Below are 20,824 nucleotides of genomic sequence, written 5' to 3' on the forward strand. Positions count from 1 at the left end.
TTGGCTCAATAAAACCTATGGAGATTTGAAATCATGCTTTAAAGTTGTTAGTAAAACATTAAAATCTTAAAACTACTTTTAAAATGTCTCTAGTTCAATTTCAAAGATTGTCTTTTTAAACGGCTATTGTCCATTACAGAAAAAGAATTAGAATTAAAAATACATGTAAAGGGTAAAGTCACTTGTGTATTTATATATTCCTCTGAATTCAGAATTTCCGGTCTTGAAGCAGTTTTGCCAATGATTTTATTGAATATGCTAATTATATAATGTAAAAACGGTCTGCTGTTTGACATGTGATGAACATAATTTATTTTTGAGATAAAAATGGTTTACCATGGCAGGCAGTATACTGGACCCATCCGTTGACGTTTCAGAAGAGACAACACCGTGTGATTAATGCCTGTAGTGGTTCAAGGGACTTTCTGTGTGTTGTCAATCCTCCCTTTGGTTGCATAAAGCCATAAACACAGCCAGGCTCAAACTAAACCAGGCTAATGTTTAACTCGCCAAAAGTAAAAGCATGGCCGATTTTATGAGTCATCATTTTTAAACATAAATAATGTATATACACGTTTACTTTAGTGGTGCTTTAAGTCAACCAACTTCTGTCCAATATTCAAGGGATTACAATTCCCGGAAGAAAAAAAATACTGCCTCAAAACTTTTCATTGAAAAATAAATAAATTAATTATTGCATCAGCATTGAGCTTACTGGCGTGTTTAACTGTGAAGTCACCTGAGACCAGAGCTAATTGATCATGAGCCTGTAGCCTGATATTTACCAGTGGAAAAACACTCGCTCTGTAGCTCTCTCTGTCAATATTCATAACAACCTGTTGCAAAAGCAAATCCAAGGAGAAGTCATAACGTTTGAAATGTTCCCCCTGGGGTGATATATAGCCTATTGCTCGTTCGGTCTTACTAGTTATTCAGCAATGTTAAACTCCCAACTGAATTTAAATGCAAGGCAAATGATAATCGCTTGATTGATTTTTAATTGTTTTTTTATTCTCTGGTACCATAGCCTAATCCATCATTTAGACCATATGTAAAGCATAACCATAGTATTACTGTTTCTAATCTGTTAATCTTAAAATACTTAAAATAGGCCTAAATCTAGATTTTATTAAAGTGCATAATATGCGAGTTCGGAAATAGCATTTGTACAAACAGCAAGTGGGACTCGGAAGTCCCTGCAGAATAGAGATAGGCTAATGCTCACAGAATACGTTAGACACTAATGTGCAATGTGCAAAACAGTTTGAATGGTTTTGATTAAATATTTGACATGGAAAGATATTCAAAATAGCCTAAGGTATTCGCTATGGTTTATAACCAACAATAATCCTATTTTAAAAATACAATGTAGACTACTTAACAAACATTATATTAAAACTGTACACTATATAAAGTGGGGTTCCTTATAAGCTAATCGATAGCCTATATTTCAATTATACCACGGAAGATAAATCTACAACAAATTGTGTTAAGGTCGTAAAGTATAATATCCCCAATAGCCTGGTTTACAGTGGCTTTAGCGCTATTGTGTTATTTGTTATAACAACGACCCTGAGCCTAACTCCGATTTTGTCCAAACAACAAAAAAGAGATGGCTATATTACCAACAAAAAAAAATCTGACAAATAAATTAAAAAAAAAAAAAAACCGTTTTTCAGCAAAACATGCTGATGTAGCCTATAATTTTGGCTGCAGGCCTCTTCAGGCCCCGTTTCTCAAAGCCCCCATTTACAACAAAAATATCACTTAGTATTTTAAAGAGACTGCAGAAAATCGATCACATCCCTATGGCCGTTCTCTCGGGCCAAATCGATAGCCCGATTGTTTGTATTGTCTCTGGTCTGCGGGTCAGCCTGGAATTTCACCAACAACCGCACAGTGTCCACAAAGCCCGTCCTGGCTGCGTCATGCAGCGGGGTGGTCCCGGTGCTTGTGTCCGCCACGTTGGGATCCGCTCCATGCTTCAGTAACAGCTGAGCCACCGGCGTGCTCCCCATCATCATCACCTTCAGAAGAATATAACCCGCAGTTAGAATAGGCTATTTGGTTCAATTACTACTATAAAAAACTATATATATATATATATTTTTTTAAATCAATTATTTAGGCCTAGGATATCCTTACTAGAAGAGCATCATGAACAAAAATAGAGTTTGACCTGCAATTTAATAAAACCCCGCTGACCAAATAATTACTCAATTTTCACCCAGATATTTCATCAGTCGGATTTGGAAATATATTTGAGAAATCACATTACAAGGACCTCGCCATTATGAGTTTGTCAACTGACGCTGGAGATAATAGACTTGCAAAGAGATGAAGCAGGGTGACGTAGGGTATTGTCCCACATGGACATGGACTACAAATATAATTTATCTCCACTCATATTTTTAAGTCGAAATAGGAGAATGATGAGCCACTGTAAGCACATTTAACGCACCAAAACAATGCGATAAACTGATTTAAAAAAAACCCGTCGGTTGTCGAGTGATTTGAGCAGCAGCCTTTTAGAGGCTCCTCGAATTTAGTTTCTTTTTCTTTCATCTTAAAGAGAAATTCTATATGAAACTGACTTGAGGACAGGAGAGTTGCGTTTTTCCTCAGTACAATATCTGTGACTATAGGCTATGATACAAAGGCACTTCGACTGCATGTTACGAGGCATCGGCCGTTTTAATTAGGCTATAAAATAGCCTAATAAAAACTAGATTATTATTATTAGATAGATTAGAAGGTGTAGGCTATATAATTCTGCTCACTTGTTGCTGGAATAGCCTATTTTAGAGATTAAGAACAGGGCCCTGTATTATAGGCTATTTTGGGACGTTAGTTATAGGCCAAAGAACTGGAAGCGTTAAGAATATGTTCTACTTTTAACGCAACCATAATACTCTATAGCCCACTAGGCTTGTCTATAGGCTACACTAATGTTTCGTTTTTAGCCTGATTGATAGGCTACAGTGCGAAAATGAATAATCCAAAGCAACAATAGCCTGTCTGTTGTAACTCGTATAGCCGTATAAAGGCTCCATAAAGGCTCCATAATAGGCTATAGTTTCATTTTATAGATGGTAAATTATATTAGGCCGCCTAGGCTACATATTACCTCAATAGGAACGCGTTTTCGCCTAATAAAGTATAGCCGAAGTTTAATCACAGTCCACAACGACTCACGCGACTGCCCGTCATATTTAGGTGGGTTGCTTTTTCAGTAGCCTAAATAAAGAAAATATCTTAAATAGCCTGGATGAAAATGTCTCCTCACTTGACAATACTGATTGTCATTTGATGAGATTAATGATGTAAATGCTGTTACGGAAACACATTTAAGTAGGGTACTGCGCTTCTATCTGCGGACGAAGCTCATCTGTGGTGCTACTGACCTGTAGAGCGGTTCGACCGAAACAGTTGACGCCGTTAACTTCAGCTCCTGCCCGCAGGAGATACTCCACATCTGCCGTGTTTCCCATCGCTGCGGCTGTTGTCAGATCATCTTCCAGAGTCATTGTCGTGTCCAGAAATCTGCAGCGATAGCGTCGTGAATCTGTCACTTTGTCGTTTTGACAGGTAGTCTGATGATGACTATTGGAGGAACAGGAACGGCTCAAAAACACCAAAGAGCGCGTGTCTAATAATTACGGCTCGTGTCGTTGATGTGTGGCGGTGGGTCTTCAACCGTCCCCGGCTTGTCAGCTTGTCCAGTCCTGTGGGTCCGATGAGTACACCGTGCATCGCCTGTCCAGCAATCGGTCGGTGTGTGTCTGGGCTTGTTTTGAATGGGTGACATCATTCTGTTGCTGCAGTGGTGCGATTGTGCGCATGCGCTGCTACAACTAGTTTTGACAGCAGACGCAGCAGGCTGAGTTCAATTTTAAATTCTGCTCCTCCTCGATCCTACTGTGTGAGATGACGGAAACCAACTCCTTCCGAGTTGAATTAAATCAAACTGTTCTTTGGCGGATCGCAGCTGCGCCTGTTTGTAGCCTACTGAAGCTGCAACTAATTTTGAGTCTTAAAGTTCAATCTTAACCCTGGAAACAGAAGTTGACTAAACAATCTCACCTAAGGTCTATTTAACAGCAGCTCTGGAGCTTTCGATCATATGAATTGTCATGAAACTGTAATTTAAATGTTAAAATTTTCTATTTTTCTCACTTAACTTGAATGCAAAAGTGCTCATAAAAAAAAAATGGAAATTTCAGTATACAGTTCCATGGCAAGTGAGCATACTCCCATCAGCTGATATGATAAAAGGCCCCAGAACAGCTACTGACCTTAGGGTGTGGGTTAGGGGTTAGTCGATGAAGGGGGATAGCTAAATGTAATGTACGGTGGCCCTGAAGGACCAAACACAAGAGAAAAAGGGAAAACAACATTTCACAAAACACGACATTTCGCAAAACACATTTCACACCAAACAACATTTCACAAAACACAACAATTCCGAAAACAAGACATTTAAAAAAAACACAACATTTCAGAAAACACAAGATCATTTTAAGAAAACACAACAACATTTCACAAAACACAACATTTGGCAAAAGTAGAAACAAAACAACATTTGATGAGACTCAGACTGGAAAAGGTAGGCCTATGTATGTTTTGGACAATGATTCTGCACATCTGTCAGTCTGCGACAATCGGAAGTCCTTCTTTTGGATTTTTGGCAGACTGGATGCCTTGCAACACATTGCTATGATGTGATATATGATATGATCAAATAAAAAAAACTTAATTTTTCCTGAGGTAAATTGATGTGCACAGTTGCAATAAGTGGAAACAGGCTCCTACAAGGCTGTTGCTGTTGTGAAATGTTGTGTTTTGTAAAATGTTGTTTATTTTTGTGAAATGTTTTCTCTTTTGTGTTTTCTAAAATGTGTTTTGTGAAATGCTGTTGTGTTTTGTCCTACAGGGCCGTAGAGAGGGGATCGGTAGGATAATTAATTATTTACTTTAATTGCAAAATGACAAGTTAATATGACAACAAAAATTGTATAGTTGTAGAAAAATGGGTGAAGACACCAAACAGGAGGAGTGTCCCTATGTCTGCCATGGCTGCATTCATTTGCTAGGGGGCCCAGAGGCAAGATTAAGTATGTTTACATGCACACCAATATTCCACTATTATTCCTAATATGACAATATTCCGAATTTGATACAGGTCACGTAAACAGCATATTCCATTTGGATATTCCGAAAAAGGCCTTTTTTCGAATATAGCATTTTCAGATTAAGATGTGGGATATTCCGGTATTATTAGGGGTTTAGAGGCATTCTTTGGACATGTATACAGTGCATTTGGAATATGCGTCTCAATCAGGGTTTTTACCGCAGTTTACGGCCTCTTGCCTGTTTACGGCTTATGGTCAGCTCTGTGCGTTGCTATGGTTGCTGTACACAAACCAACCAGCCAACGGTTTGCAAGGCTGCAGACCCGATAAGAAGGAGAAACACAGCTACTTTTAAACAAAGACTTGGATATCAACAGGTTTTTGACTATGTGCACACATCGCTAAGCCGACCTTTTCAAGATGCTGGTTGAAGGAGTGAAAGGGGGACGCTGTGTTTGCACGGTACAGCAAGTCCGCCACTGGTAAACTTCATAAAATCTTATTTTGTATGGCTACATGTAAATGGAAATATTAGTGGAATATTCACTTTCATTAGCCATGTAAACAGCTTAGTCGGAATGTCGCCTTTTTCGGAATAAGGGCAAAAACCGGAATATTATGTGGATGTAAACGTAGTGAAAGATCTGCTGGGGCCCTATTACTGGCCATTCAGTATGTAAACAGCACAGCCTAAACAAACCAAAACCAAAAAATAAACTATGATGGGGCGTGTGTTTTAACGTGTTTTTTCCCCATTCAGTTATTCCATTGACGTTTGCTTAGCCTATATAAAGAGCTTTATGTCTGGAACCAAGCTAACCAGCTACAAGAGGAATCAAAAATAAAACATTTGATTTGTTCGGCACAATTTTTCTTTTTTTAAACGGCAAAAAAGGCAAAGGTACAAGACTGTGTACAGAAACTATCATAGACTTCAATGGTAGAAGCTCGCTCTTGCTGGCGTACGCAGTTTCGTGGGTATGGTAAACATTTCCATGGATAAAACATGTTTTTCTTAAAACAAGGATGATTTTATACGGACTATTACAGGAACGGGAACTTTCATTTCACAACCTCGTAGCTCATTGTCAGTCTACCTTGAATGGTTTAGACATTATGGCTGATAATCAAAATCCTTTGGGGAAAATCAATGGGATTTTTACTTCCGGAACCACACAGTTATTTTTTTTTTAAGATTATTTTTTGGGCATTTTAGCCTTTAATAGACAGGACAGCTGTAGACAGGAAAGGGGGAGAGAGAGGGGGAAGACGTGCAGCAAATGGTCGCAGGTCGGACTTGAACCCTTAGCCCAGACACGTAACTATCGGTAAGCAGGGTGAGCGGCACTTACGGGCCCGGACCAATCAGGGGCCCGCGTCACTGGAAGATACTGATTGACAGCCGGGCCCCCTATCGTATTTTCATTACTCGCGACAATACCAGCAGTCCCACGTGCAGCCACTGACCAAGCGGGAGTGAGAATGGGTCAAATTAATTTCCTTGTTTCAGAGACCGTTCTCTTAATACATCCATGGACGAGATACGTGTGTGACTCGAACAGCTCACATTTCCCAACAAAACGTACAGCGAAAAAACCGTGCAAAACATTTCAGACCGTCCTGCCAACCTGTATACATTTTAACATCAATGTACGCTGTAACGTTTTTTTCACACTAAAGTTGCTGATGCTGCTGCTGTTTCAATCCTGTCAGCTCTGCAGCGGGCGGGGCTGCTGAGTTCCCCCCCGCGACTGACGCACACACACACACAAACACACACAATCACACACGGTGGATGCAGGAAAAACCGCAGATGAGACGTACACGATGACCTAAATTGAGGACAGCTACGCTTGTTATTGTAAGTGCAATGATAAGTTAAAGTCCAATAAGTACTTTATCAAACCGTATGAATGTGTCCCAGGCCAGGATAGGAAAATAACTAACAATGTAAACAATGTAACTTTCACTGTCTTCCGCAACTTCATTGCAACAAACATACAAAAGACATCGCAACTTTTATCGCAATATTTTACAAAAGCTCCTGCAAAATCAGGCATTTTGGGCCGTAACAATCAAAAAAAAAAAAGCTGTGAAATCCTGGAGTGACTGTCCTTGTGTGTTTTTTCATGTGTTATGGTGCGCATTCACCAGTGTTTTTTTGTTGTTGTGGTGTGCGTTGGCTACTCCTGATTTTGTCAGTCATCTCATCTCTTATATACTGTGTCTCTATGATCCTATCCTGTCCTATTCATGGTAGCCTACTCGTGGACATTGCGCCGTCATCACGTGCTGTAGTAGGGGGGCCCGCCTTGATAATCCTGCATAGGGGCCCGGTGTTGACTCATTACGCCACTGCCTTAGCCGCTGCTCGAGGAGTGAGCCTCTGCATATGGGCGCCCGCTCTACCAGGTAAGCTACCCAGGCGCCCCTGGGAACCATACTGTTGAGAGTTCCAGCTAATCAAAAGTCTGTAATACCCTAAGTATGGGTATTACCATGGATGTATTAGGCCCTAATACATCCATGGTAATACCCATACTTGCATGGGCGCGGTTGACCTTTGACCGACCATTGCGTGGGAAAAGTTTGTGTGCGTGCCTCGCCTTTTGTTCGGAAATATTCTGGCTCTGCAGTGAAATAAATAATAGGCCGCTTAACAGTTATATAAATAACATGTTAAAGCAAATATCCATGGCAATATATTTAAAGAAACCACGTTTGGAGGAGGAAGAATTGCATGAAACAGGTGAGGATTTAGCTAGCTTAAACGAAGCTAAAACAGCAGGGTAGAAACTGCCACCCCCCCCCCCCCCCCGCAACAATTCAGGCAAGCTCGGCTTTACCGCCAGGGAGATTTCACCTGTTCTAGGATCATGGATGTACTTGACAGTTGCCCCCAACATAATTTCCTGAATATGAATTCACTCATAATAGTCATTGCCAAACTTCCAATGACATCTTGCAGTGTGGAGAGATAACGCGTCTCCGGCCATCAATGACGAACACTCGTTTTTACAACTTGATGTACCTGGATGAAATCATCTCCATATTCAACTCCAAGCCACGCCGCCCGCGCCTTGCGATGTGGCAGCGTCTCCCCACAAGCCACCCACGGTAAGATAAAACGCTGACGTTAATTCTATACCCGGTGAATGACTCTTGAGAGATGAGATTGTTGTATTATTTGTCACTAGCATATGTGTTGGCTTTGCGTTCAGTTAGTCTGCTTACATGAGGACATGTGAAATGGTAAACTGCTTGATGGTGTTTGTTTATGTCTGGTTGGTTTCCCTTTGGCTTTGTTGTTGAGATTTATAGTTACATCTCAGCTGTCAGCTGTTTTTTTTTTTTTTTTTTTTTTATTTTTATTTTTTTACTCTTGAGAGTTTATCACAGTTAACGACTGCCAAGTGCGCGTTAGAGCCTATAGTCAAGCCTGTGTTCATGATCTGGTAGTAATATTGATATATGAAATACATAATGCAAGTTACTTATGTTGACATCACATTTAGTAGATTTTGGATAGCAGGATGATCATGGAAAATGTCTTTGAAAAGCAAAACAAAATATGTAGGTCTATTTTGTCAAAATGCCTGCCCAAATGTTTGCTTTTCTGCCTAGGCCACTGCAGTGCGGCCCTGATCATATCAGTTGTGCTTTAGCATAGTCACAAACACATTCTCTTTTCTCTTTGACACAGCAGATGTTTTAGATGATCTGTAACTAAACTGAAACTAACAACAACCAAAAATGGTTCACTTTATTTTGGTGAGCAGACAAAAAATAGACTTTTCACAGGGCGCTGTTTCGGACAGCTGATTTGTTAACAGAGTAGTTGACCAAATGCTTCATTTCACTAGAGGCCTTTCACAAAATGATTGGAATGCATGTCTGTCTTCAAGATGGAAGAGACAGCAGCTATTGTGTGTAAAACGGCTGTTGCTATATTAGTTCATGTTTAAGAAATATAAAAAAACAAAAGTACTAATTGTGTGCCTTTAATATTTAAACCTGACAAGTCATAGTGAAACTATAATGTGATGCATCTCCATCGTTTAACCTGCTTAACCACTGCTGGAATTTTCTCTGGAATGTGATTTCCTATAATTACATGTGGCCATGATGGAGGAAACAACCACGCAAACACTGTGTGCTAGGCCTCTGTTAGGAATGTGACCTATCAGTAAATGAGATGTGTCTTGTGTGAGGTGAGGTTGGATGGACTGATTGTTTGTCATAGATGGAACAATGGTTGCTAGCTACGCCTCTGTATCAAAATAAAATACATCACGTTTGTCATCAGATTGAATGAGGGGTGACACTGGGCTGAGACTGAGGAAGTTTTGTCTTGAAATGTGGGGATTTAAAGATGGTTCAGGATTCATTTGAGACAAATATGTCCCTATATTCAAAACCTGCTGGCATATGGCTAGAGCTAGAGCTATGAGCGAGGGCAATGCTACTGTGGTGTCTGCTGCCGTCAAGTGTCAGACTTTTTTTTTTTGTTCAACAAAGTTCACTCAGACAAAACATGCAACAGGCTCTTCAACCTTTAGTTTTTTAGGAAAAGACCACATTTTGCAACTCCCTTTCAAAGCCTGACACACACTATCTATGATTATTATGTGGTTTTATGATGTTGATTATTCAGCATGGTTGAGTTCCTTGTTTCATTCTTTGTATGAGTTAAGTGATGCTGCGTCTAGAATGACACATAGCCGCACAAATTAATTAATAATTAAAAAAGTTATATCTGATTTTTATTTTTTATTTTATTTAATTTAGCTCTCACACTGTGCAGCAGAATATGTAGCAGAATTGTCTCTGTCAGAGTTATGTTATTTTATTGGATTATTAGATGCATTACTGCATATTAACAGCATACTAATGTTGTATCTGGTCAAGATGAGATCAACTACTCTACACATGTTTGTATATCCTGGGTTGTTCATATAGGCCTACCGAATTATGGTTTGTGTAGCTGTCAAATAAATGTAGTGGGGTAAAAAGTATACACATTTCCTCTTAAATGTAGGGAAGTGGTAGTATAAAGCAGCATGAAACGGAAGTACTCCTGTAAGTGAGCAATGAAATGTTGCAAATGATTATTGATTATCAGATGACTACTCGGCTCATCAGCAGCGTGTTGACTTGGCGCTAATTGTCTGATGTAGTTGCGGCTTTAGGAGTTTTTGGTCATGCATTATATCGAAGCCGGCAGTAATGGAGTGGGGGGGGGGGATTTGTGTCAGTAGCCTTAATTCTGAGTTTATCTGTCTAAATGTGAGCAGACCTGTGTGGAATATGTGTTCATCTCAGGGTTCACAGCCTGCAGCGATGGAGGTTGAGTGTGGGTGGAGGTGTGTTGGTCTGGAAGTCCCCTGGGTGCGTGCGCATGTGTGTCTGCCCTGCTTGTGTGTGTGTGTGTGTGTGTGTTTGGTGTGAGAAAAGAGCGCTGTGAATGATTACAGACGTTAGGGCTTATGCCTTTTTTATGTTCTGTTTTAAAGTATGGAAGACTAAACGGATCACAGTTTTATTTTTATGTACTGAAAAAAGTTACTTTGTAGGGGACATTCAAAGCTTGCTTTTAATAACAACCAAGGCCATCATCAAACATGTCTTCCGCGGGGGTTTTCCTTTGTAGGGCTTGACTTCATGACATCAGTGCATTTGGCATGCTCTTTTGGTCAGAAAAAATGCTCTTGGAAGAAAGTCCTCCTCTTCATCTCTACATTTAGCAGCTTAGTTTGGAGAAAAGTGGTCAATAGTGATGTGCCTCATTGTAATCTGTCAGAACTTAATGGTGTTTCTCACTGAACCTCCTCTGAGTTACATACCTCAGTTTAGCAGCCGTGTGCTTGGAATTGTAATGTTACAACATGTGGCCTCCGAGAATGAATCAACAAAATATTTACCCTGATTTAGTATTTCAGTGTTTATATTTTTAATTTCTTATCATTCACACTTGACTCTACCAAACCATGCTTTGCATACCAACACTGCTGCACAATCCAAACCACTGTGCTCGACAGCCGAGAAGGGGAATACCTATGCTCTCCCTGGGAATGAAATCACCTCCTGCTGACTGTTCATTTGAAATCCCCCTTTTATTACTTGTTTTAAAAGGTTTTATTGTCCGTCCCATTTGTTTGCCAAACGCTGACTGTTCTAATAAATCTAACACTTGGCACTTCACAGATTTACACAAATACAATTTTTATTAATTCTAATTACATGCACTGACACCAAATCTAGACATGTTTTAAAATTCTCAAATTGCAGTAACAGGACACATTCAATTCTGTGTTTTTTTTTTTTTTTTTTGTCTAGTTCTGTTTAATGGTTATTTGTCATTTCCACATCAAAGAGTGGGCTTGTACATAGAGATTTTTTTTTTTTTTTTTTTTTTTTTTTTGAAAAGCACATTTAGTAGTTAATGTTAAATAGTATAAGTTCACCTCACCCTCACCTGGTAGAGCGTGCGCCCCATGTACCAAGGCTCAGTCCTTAACGCACAGGCCCAGGGTTCGATTCCGACCTGCGGCCTTTTGCTGCATGTATGTCCATAAAAACAAGATTTTAACTGTCAGGCTCGGGTCGGGCTCGGACATAAATATCTTAATGCCTGTCGGGCTCGGGCCGGGTTCGGTTACTGCTCTGTCGGACGCGGGCCGGGCTCGGACAGAAAAATGCGGCCCGATCCGCACTCTAATCAGCATGGGGCTAGCTTTCCAATAGCCATGGAGAGATACACTTCTATTGATAGCCTCTCATTGCTGGTAAGCAATTCTACACAATATGTGGTATTTCACAATGCTATGATGAGTAGAGGCTCTGCCCTACTTACACACTCGCCTTTCACATTGTTCTATTTTGTATTACATCTGCCTGATGTTATTTGTGTTTTTACATACCCTGACACTTCCTAGAGAATTAAAATGATTAATACAAACGTTTTTTTTTAGATATTTGGTGCATCAGTGATCTTCCCGTTGAGGTTAAATTGCACAATGTTCCAATGAAGTTCTCTGTTAAGGTTCAATGTTACTTGTGTCCGATAAGCCATCCTCCACTATTTGCAGACTTCACATTACATCAAAGGCACATCACAAACCGTGACTTAGGTTAAGCACACACAATTCAGTATACTGTATTGCTGATAAAGCCTTTGTTATGGTATTTTTGCTTTGAAGTCCTCCTGTCAGAACACTTTCCATGAGTAGAGGGATAACAACCAGACAGAGGGAGGAGTTTTTTTCATACTTGAGGTTACTTTTTAATACCCACATAATTGATCCATTCATTCAGTTCAGCCTGATATGCAGTAAGCCTTAAATTCTTCCTCCTTTACTTATCTTGCCCATCTCGCCAGGAGAGCTGATGACACTATGCTCAGTTGTTTATTGAATATTTTCCTCAACTAATGTGTTGCAGTTGTTAATCAAGAAGTGGCCTCATACATGTAGTCTACAGTGAATGCTTTGTCTCACTTTTTAGGCCAGTTTGATTTTGGCATGGCTTCTTTAAACTCAACCAGTGTCCATTTGATTCTTTATTGTTAAGCAAAAGTGAGACATTTCTACCAGATACTGGATCAGAGAGGGCTCACACTTGCATTATTATGTAAAAAACAATTTACAAGCCGAAAGTGATCTTATATGTAATAGTCCCACCACAGCATATTAGATTGAAAGGCTTCCTGGCAAATCAATTTCTAACCAGACTGGGCTCATTCTGGGAATATACTTCTAAATATGAATCTGGTTATCTACCAGTGTGTAATTTTGTGTTTGTGACACATTTTATTTTAATTTAGGCTGTTCATATCTAAATAAGAGATTCATCCCACCCAATTCAGAGCAATGTTAGCATACTTTATGGCAAATTAGCTTGGAAATTCAGTGTACATGCTGAGTGTAAATGGCAGTGACACACCGGAGGTGAATCATACTCTCATTGTAACTGAAGTGGTTTTACGTAACATCTTCAATTTAACATTTTGTCACTCATTTGGTGTAAGACAATGACATGACACATTACTTCCTAATGTCACTAGAAATGTGTTTTCACTTCCAACGAAAATAAGCTTGTTGTTTTCGTGTGAAGCTACGAAAAGCTGAAAGCTTGCCTTTTAGTGGTGTTTTTTGAAATGGCTTCTAGTCTTCTTTTCTTAAATATAAACATGTAGTGACAGTTTCAAACACAGATTAATTCATAGCTTTGACAGCCATATTTGCTTGTCACACACGGAAAACTCAGATTTTGTGTGGCGAACTGGACACCGTGGAGAGTAGCTACTGAATGTAATGTGTGCGCCACCCTTGGTCCCATTTCATCACACACACACACACACACTTCAAAAAGCCATTTGTGAGTGTGTCAGAGGCATATAAGGCAACAGATTTTCTAGGACTTGGCTGCAGATGGAGAGCAGAAGGGAGGGAGGGAGCTGAGAGCACTCAGGCTTTTCTTCCGTTGCCGTTTTCTTGTTGTGCCAGTCACATGCACTTGGAGCAGCCAACACACCCACATACGTGTGACTGTCTCGAGCCACTGGGCCACCTCCACACTCATGCTGAAATAGACACATAAGACAGCAAAAGGGGAAAGAATTAACTGTCAAATCGCTAACATAACAATTTTTTTTTACAACAGTTGACTTAGTTTGCTGTAACCATGAGTCTGTTGTGTCTACCTGCGGTCAAAGTTCTGGCACATGCTAATATTGAGCAGATTTTAGTTCCTTTATTCTGTCTGGAGATATTAAAATGTATTGTATAGTCAGTTCACAGCTGTTTATTTTTCCAGGATGTGGACAGGATGAAAACACACTCTTGCAGCGTGGGTAATAAAGGTAGCATTTGATTACTTACAAGGTTGGCCAAGGTTGGATAATGATTAACAAGGAGGTGACATCGTTCCTCCTTATTATGACAGTGATTACAGGCAGCACCTACAGATATGCTTACACAAATGCAAGCAGTGGCTTTATGACATATTTATGACCTAATGGAGTCTTTTTCATATTGTCACATTGTCAGTATAAATGCATGCACCAGTTTTTATTTTTCAAAAGGGAAAACTGTACTTCTTTTATATATTTTTTGCGATGATAAAACAAGATTGACTGACTCTCGCAGGGCGTGTTCTTTGTGGCAGAGTTGTCAAGTTGTGGCCCTGCTTTAGGTCAGTTTTAGGGCATACAGACGTTTAATGCAATCAAGTTGTTAAGCAGGACAGCACCAGGTGATTGGTGATTCAACACGTCAACATTAGCTTCATTAACATGAGATCTTAATATCACATTTTTTGTGTAATTTCTAACTCACTGTTCTTCAGTAAGAGATATTTATTATGAGTTATAATTTTGTGTTAACTGATATATTCAATGCAGTAAAGTTGGAAAAAAAAACGTAATCAATGCCTACACTGCCCTACAAAACAAAAAGGCAGTAACTGCATTTTTGGTCAAAAATGAGTTATTATCATTTTCATGACATTCAAGGCATCCTTTGTTATGTGACAAAACATCTTATCTCAAATGTGTGTCGTTTTGGAGAAAAATGGTAGTCGTTTGTACAGTAACTGCAAAACGCCCTAGTGAAACAAAGCAAGAATACAGTAACTGCAAAATAGGGGTAAAATATCAAATTAAATATGAGGATTGAAATGTACAAAGAATAAGCTAATATAAAGTAACAAAAACAGCCACATGTCCAATAATCTACCTACAACTACTTAGCTGGATGACAGGATAACTTGATAACTAGCTTAGCAATGTGAGACTTTAAGCAGCCGTTTCAGCACCAGAACAGGTTCCGGGTGGAAAATATTGACCTAAAATGGTCAAATTAGTATTGGTTTTGGTATATCCATGTTCAGGAAAACAAATGGTTCCAAATATTTCAAATACAGTGTATCTAACACACCCAGAGCCCAAGTTGTGGCAAAATAGTTGTTGAAGAATCTGTAGTTACTGCCTTTTTCCTTGGTATGGTGCCACGTTTTTGGTAAGTAATACAAAGCAAGAATACAGTAACTGCAAAATAGGGGGTAAAATATCAAATTAAATATGAGGATTGATATGTACAAAGAATAAGCTAATATAAAGTAACAAAAACAGCCACATGTCCAATAATCTACCTACAACTACTTAGCTGGATGACAGGATAAATTTAAAGTCATTTTTCTCAGTTCTGCACTCTGCGTAGTTACTGCCTTTTTGCTTTGTAGGGCAGTACAGTTATCCACATTGAGCAGTCTTGATGTAATTTGCAGTAGATGGAATAAGCGTTTTCTTCCACAGTCTCACCGATGTATCTCGAGGTTTTTCAGTATACTGTTACATCAGATCAGCTCTTTCCCTTAAATGACTTCCGGCCAAAGCTAGTCATGTCCGCTCTCAGCGGTGTGTGGGTGGTCAAAATGCCTTCATGCTCAGTTGAGAACCAGCTTGATTGAAATGTCTGACATTAGTATCACAAGAAGGTTAGTTAGAAAATTCAAAGAAAAACAGAATTCTGTAGTACTTGTGTTTGGCAGCTTTAATATACCCACCTCTTATTAGAGATATCGAAGAACACCCAGTGTGTTTAGAACAGAGCATGGAGAGATAAAATGCAGCTTTGATGAAAAGGTGAGCTTCAGCTGAAGTGTTTGCTCTGTGCTGAGGGCGTGGTCAGTCGTCTCTGCCCTGTTGTTTTTCTTGCCATCAGAATTGGGACTCTGCTGCTGATTGTGAAATTGATGAGGTCAATTTCATTCTGTGAATTACGTTCACATAAAATGGTCTGCCTCTGAGAAATCCAGTTCTGCTCATACTGCTGCATGCTGACTTCCTGTGTGTTTGCATTGGTTAGTCGGCGCGGGGGCGTTTACTGAATGGATTTGAGACGATTACTCAAAGGAGATACAGTATGGTCTGATCCTGACCGACCTATTACCCCAAAAACAGTGTTGGATGCAGAGGAAGTGATGACAAGAGATTTATAAAGAGACAAACACCATACGTTATTTTTTTCCATTGACCTAATTGTTGCTTAAACAATTTGAATAATATGAATGATAATTAAGTGAAACATGCGAAGATGTGACCGGAAGCTCAGGATGAAATACTTTTTTTTGTCACACCTGAAAACCCCTTTGTATTTAAAGTTACTAATAACCTATATCTTTCTTCCTGTTCATTTTTTGGCCTGCAAGATGAACCGAAAGAGAAACCTACCCATCTGAACAGAATAAGGTCACATGATTGGCCAATGTTGAGTCCAAAGGTTGCCTATGAAGATAATATGACTCATAAGTTTCGTGCCATTATGCTGACATCTGGTATCTTTAATGATAGACCTTTGCTTTTTGATAAGACTGATTAGTGTAAAATTACTTTACATAACAATGATTACATTTTAAATGGCAATCGTCTTTTAATTATTATTTTACAATCACCTTCACCTTTACTCACTTTGCCTTAGCTTATCTTTTGTAAAATGCACTGCTTCAGTTGGATTTGTGGATTAGTTATCATGTCACCACCAGGGGGCAGACTTGATTCGAAATAAAACCATCTGGTTGATTTGTAGTGAAATGTTTTTTTTTTTTTTTTTTGCAATATAGTCCTCCAAAGTCCTTTTTTTTAATTGAACACGATTTTCTGACTGCCAGCTGAGATACTTTTTATATCTATCTATCTATCTATCTATCTATCTGTCTATATATTTATCTCTCAGCACTGCATCTTCTCCCATTTTGTCGCAGTTATTGCCTATCAAAATGAACAATTGCCAGTGAGCAGTGAACAAAAGAAATGTAAGATTATTGGGACCAAATGTTAGATGTTGAAGTCAGCAGAGAAGAGATGGAGGCTGCGGCCATGCGGTTTGAGCTGCTCTCAGACAGATAATGTGTGTAGTCAACCCCATTTGCCTTCCACATCAACACCATCCCTCCGGGCAATATGAGACGTCTGGGAGAGCAGAGGGGTGAAACTGGAGAGATGGCGCAGTCACTGGCCCATGTAATAGAACGATAGAGGACAGTGCCAGCATGGACGTGTGCACACACATACACATGCACACACACAAACAAACACACATGCACACACACATTTGTAAGTTACATGTGAATATGCTGAGCGGTTTGATTTGGGAGTGTTTTAGACAGCAGAGTAACCAGCCGTCCGGCATTAATTTTGGCAGTAATTATATTCTTTCTTTTAGTTCTTCCAATACATTTTGCTTTTCGCCACACATGATTAGATTTTTTGGGTCAGTTTAGTTCTAATAAAATAATGTTTCAGTATGAAATCCTTCACAACAAACCCAGGTCAAACTAAAATGATAAAATTGCTTAAAACAATGCAGACACACAAGCTGGACTGCAACTAATGACTTCTTATTTTTTGGTCACTTGATTTTTTGTTTTCAAATGCCCATCATTATTTCCCAGAGCCCAAGGTGACATCTTCAGATTGGTTGTTTTGTCAACCAACAGTCCAAAATCCAAATATATTCAATGTATAATTATATAAAAGAGAGAGAAGGAGCAAGTCCTCACATTTAATCAACTGGAACCAGGAAATGTTGCCACATTGGTGACTTCAGGGAAGCAGGAGAATTTGTTCTGTTGTTTTGCCGTCATCTCCGACTCCGGCAGTGGCCACGGTATCTTGAAACGTCAAGCTGCGGGCTACCGGAATGCTAATGTTACCCTGTGTCTTTACCTGCATGCTACCAGTCGGTAAGCTACGCTGTGTCTGTTGTATTTTTCTTTGGATGTGCGCAAGAAGGCGGGGGTGGAGAGAGAAAAAAAATACTGGGGGAATCGCCGATCCAGCTTTTGATTTGGATAGCCAAAATCTAATAAATTTTCGATTTTAAAATCAAAATCGTGACCTCCCTATTGACAAATGACTTCAGCCATTAATCCATTATCTAAGCAAGTAACTATCATTGCTGACTTGTGGGGGGGAAAGTAAAACTTTTAAGTATTAAAACAAGTTAAATAAGTACATTATACCAAAAGTTAACTAGAATGACACTTACTTACTGTGTAACATCTGTTTTGCTTTTATTTTGTTTTTCTCTTGTCTGTCTAGAGATGATTAGAGAAGATAGATGATTTACCAAAATCTTTATTTTGGAGGGAATGCATCAGGTGTGGTAGAAGTGTGTAAGTAAGTATACATATCTACTTTTTAGAAGCGCTCACACTAAACTAGTTCACCTTCTTAGCATGAAAACACGGCACTTGTGATGCATTTAAAAAGTATGCCTGTATGGTACTCACCAATAGGAATTCTATGTCACACATTTCAGGACATTATCTGCACAAACATGTTTTACATGGAGCTTGTAAATGCAGGGAGAGAATATTTCCCTGCCCCCAGGATGGTAATGTCTCCGTTTTTACAAGTTGCCCAAGAGCTTTAGCAGCTTCCTGTCATGTGATCGGACTGTCTCCAAGAGGTCTGGACCAAACACCTGTTGTCAGGAAGCAGGGAGGGGAGGCATGGATCTCTCATTAGGGACTGGAGCATTACCATAGCAAACATGTAAACACATGCATGAATGCAGGCAGGTGGACAACATACAGTACGACGACACTGTCTACCTGTCCATCTGTTGTCTTTATGTGTCTCTGTCTGCCTCATAAACTGTAGTAAAAATGTTTGCCATTTCTTTCATCTTGTCCAAGCAATTTTCCAGGATGTTATTTAAAAAAAAACAAAAAAACTAAGCAAAGTTTCAGTTTTAAAATGATTTCAATCAGCTGGCCAACAGTGAAACATTCACCTGACGATAATGAACAAATGCCACATTGTCTGGCAGCGCATGTGACAGCAACCCTGCACACAGTTTAAGAAGCAAACAATCACACGAGAGAAATTCCTCTTGCAGACCGTGAAGAATGTCATAAATCATTGTTAACTTCTAATTTCATCCCTATTCATTCCACAACTGTCAGCCTGACGATGAGGCATCTAAATACAACTTTCTACCGCTAGATGGCACTGTGCTGACAGCAATTTCCCCCTCTCAGAGCACACTGACCTTATTCCCTATCTATCTAATTACACATTAGACCTGTAATATGCCATTCCACATCCATGGGTCTCAGATGAATGGTTTCCCCCTCCCTTCCTCTTCTCATCTCTCTCTCCTCCTATGCTTCCCTTTTTTCTCCCCCCATCTTCACACTGTTCCGGCCAGCTTCCCTCAATTACTGTCGCGGGCAGGCCACAACATCGGGGGAGGCTCTGCCTGTGAATTGGATGGTGGGGTGGGAGAGGAGGGAAGGAGGAAGAGATGTGTACTGTATATGGATGTGATGAGAGGAGGAGACAGTTTGTGACATACCAGTGCACGGTTTATGTTTACAGGTGTGTTTGTATGTGTGTGGGCATGCGTGGCTGTTTCCGTGCCTGTGGGTTTGTCTGATATGCCCATGGGGCAATTGCTTGCCACACACCATGTCTGCTGTAGCAATGGCACTGTGACAACAACAGTTTGACATTTGTGAAGGATAAACATATTCCACTTAGAATTAAGGTATTGCCCTTCACTAGTTGTGGTGAAAATGAAAAAAGCTGAAGAATATGATGACACCAGCAGCAATAATTATCGGCATTACACTGTATGTTCAGCCGTATTCCCTCTGCTTCATTCAGTGTCAAAATCAGCTGGACAACTATTTGTTTAAGGTGTTTTTATACTGTATACTATGCAGCACGCAGAATGATGGATGGCCTTAAAGGACAAATCCGGCGCAAAATGAACCTAGGGGTTAATAACACGTACTGAGTCGACCGTTCTCTGGGATATGTTTTCATGCTAATCGAATGTGACCAGTTTATCGCAAACCGCTAATCAGCTTACAACGCTAGTCGTCGGGGCTGTCAATCTTCCTCTATAATACCATTTGAATTCCATTTGATATTTTTTTTAATATTCAAATAATATTTGAATATTTAATGCTCAATTGCAGCCTGTTAAATAATATGTACTACACTACTCAGGCTCATGCATTGTGATTGTCACTATAAGCATGTGGTTGTTGTTACACGTTCCGTCCACTAGAGGGACTTCCAACATTGGCCTGGCCTTGAGGCGACCTGCACGCAACTTTGTTTACATTAATTTTCCACCATGAGCACACAGTGACAAACACAAATCAACAGAGAACTCTGTAATGAAACATTATCAACAAGTGTAGTGAAGCGGCTCTGTTGTAAAGGCTAACAGTGCTCGGTTAGCACAGTCACATCATGTTAGAAAGCACAGCCGAAACGATTTGTCATAAACTAGGTAAGTAACAAACGATGCTAACTGCATTAATAACTAAGCCAAACGGTGCTGTCACTAATATTTTAGTGATTTATAAGCAACCTGTTTCCAGCAGATTGTCACGTTACTGAGAATACAGCTATTAGAAGGTAATATATGACGTGGACGCTAACTGACAGCTGTAGGGCAGTTAACATCAACTTTAGCTTTCTCCATGAAGCTCCCAGCTACGCTAACGTTACTATACCTCGCGACGCAGTTAGGAAACCAGAACGAGCTAACTAATGTTAACATAAGCATTTTGGCTCGGTGGATGTCGATTTTAAAGTCATGTTAAAACTATTTCCCGTCTTTCTTACGATTTCCAGCCGCAGCCTGTCACTCCCCCGTGTACTAACGTTACTT

General features: G+C 39.7%; 1 protein-coding gene and 1 long non-coding RNA gene across 2 annotated transcripts in view; one reads left to right on the top strand and one right to left on the bottom strand.

The window, feature by feature from the left end:
* Window positions 1-989: 989 nt before the first annotated feature.
* On the bottom strand, window positions 990-3,818 carry cdkn2a/b (cyclin-dependent kinase inhibitor 2A/B (p15, inhibits CDK4)). The gene is made up of 2 exons (XM_031276838.2): window positions 3,405-3,818; window positions 990-2,027 (listed from the first exon to the last, which is right to left on the bottom strand). The coding sequence occupies exons 1-2, from the start codon at window positions 3,525-3,527 to the stop codon at window positions 1,776-1,778; spliced, it is 375 nt and encodes a 124-aa protein (XP_031132698.1). The 5' UTR covers window positions 3,528-3,818; the 3' UTR covers window positions 990-1,775.
* A 3,871-nt stretch (window positions 3,819-7,689) lies between these two features.
* The window catches only part of LOC118494815, a 112,353-nt gene continuing 99,218 nt past the window's right edge, over window positions 7,690-20,824 (top strand). Inside the window, exons 1-2 of the long non-coding RNA XR_004897012.1 lie at window positions 7,690-7,881; window positions 8,101-8,249. This is a non-coding gene — a long non-coding RNA (uncharacterized LOC118494815). The remainder of the gene's footprint in view (window positions 7,882-8,100; window positions 8,250-20,824) is intronic.

The sequence above is a fragment of the Sander lucioperca genome, chromosome 4 (assembly GCF_008315115.2).
Source record: "Sander lucioperca isolate FBNREF2018 chromosome 4, SLUC_FBN_1.2, whole genome shotgun sequence".
NCBI classification, from domain to species: Eukaryota; Metazoa; Chordata; class Actinopteri; order Perciformes; family Percidae; genus Sander; species Sander lucioperca.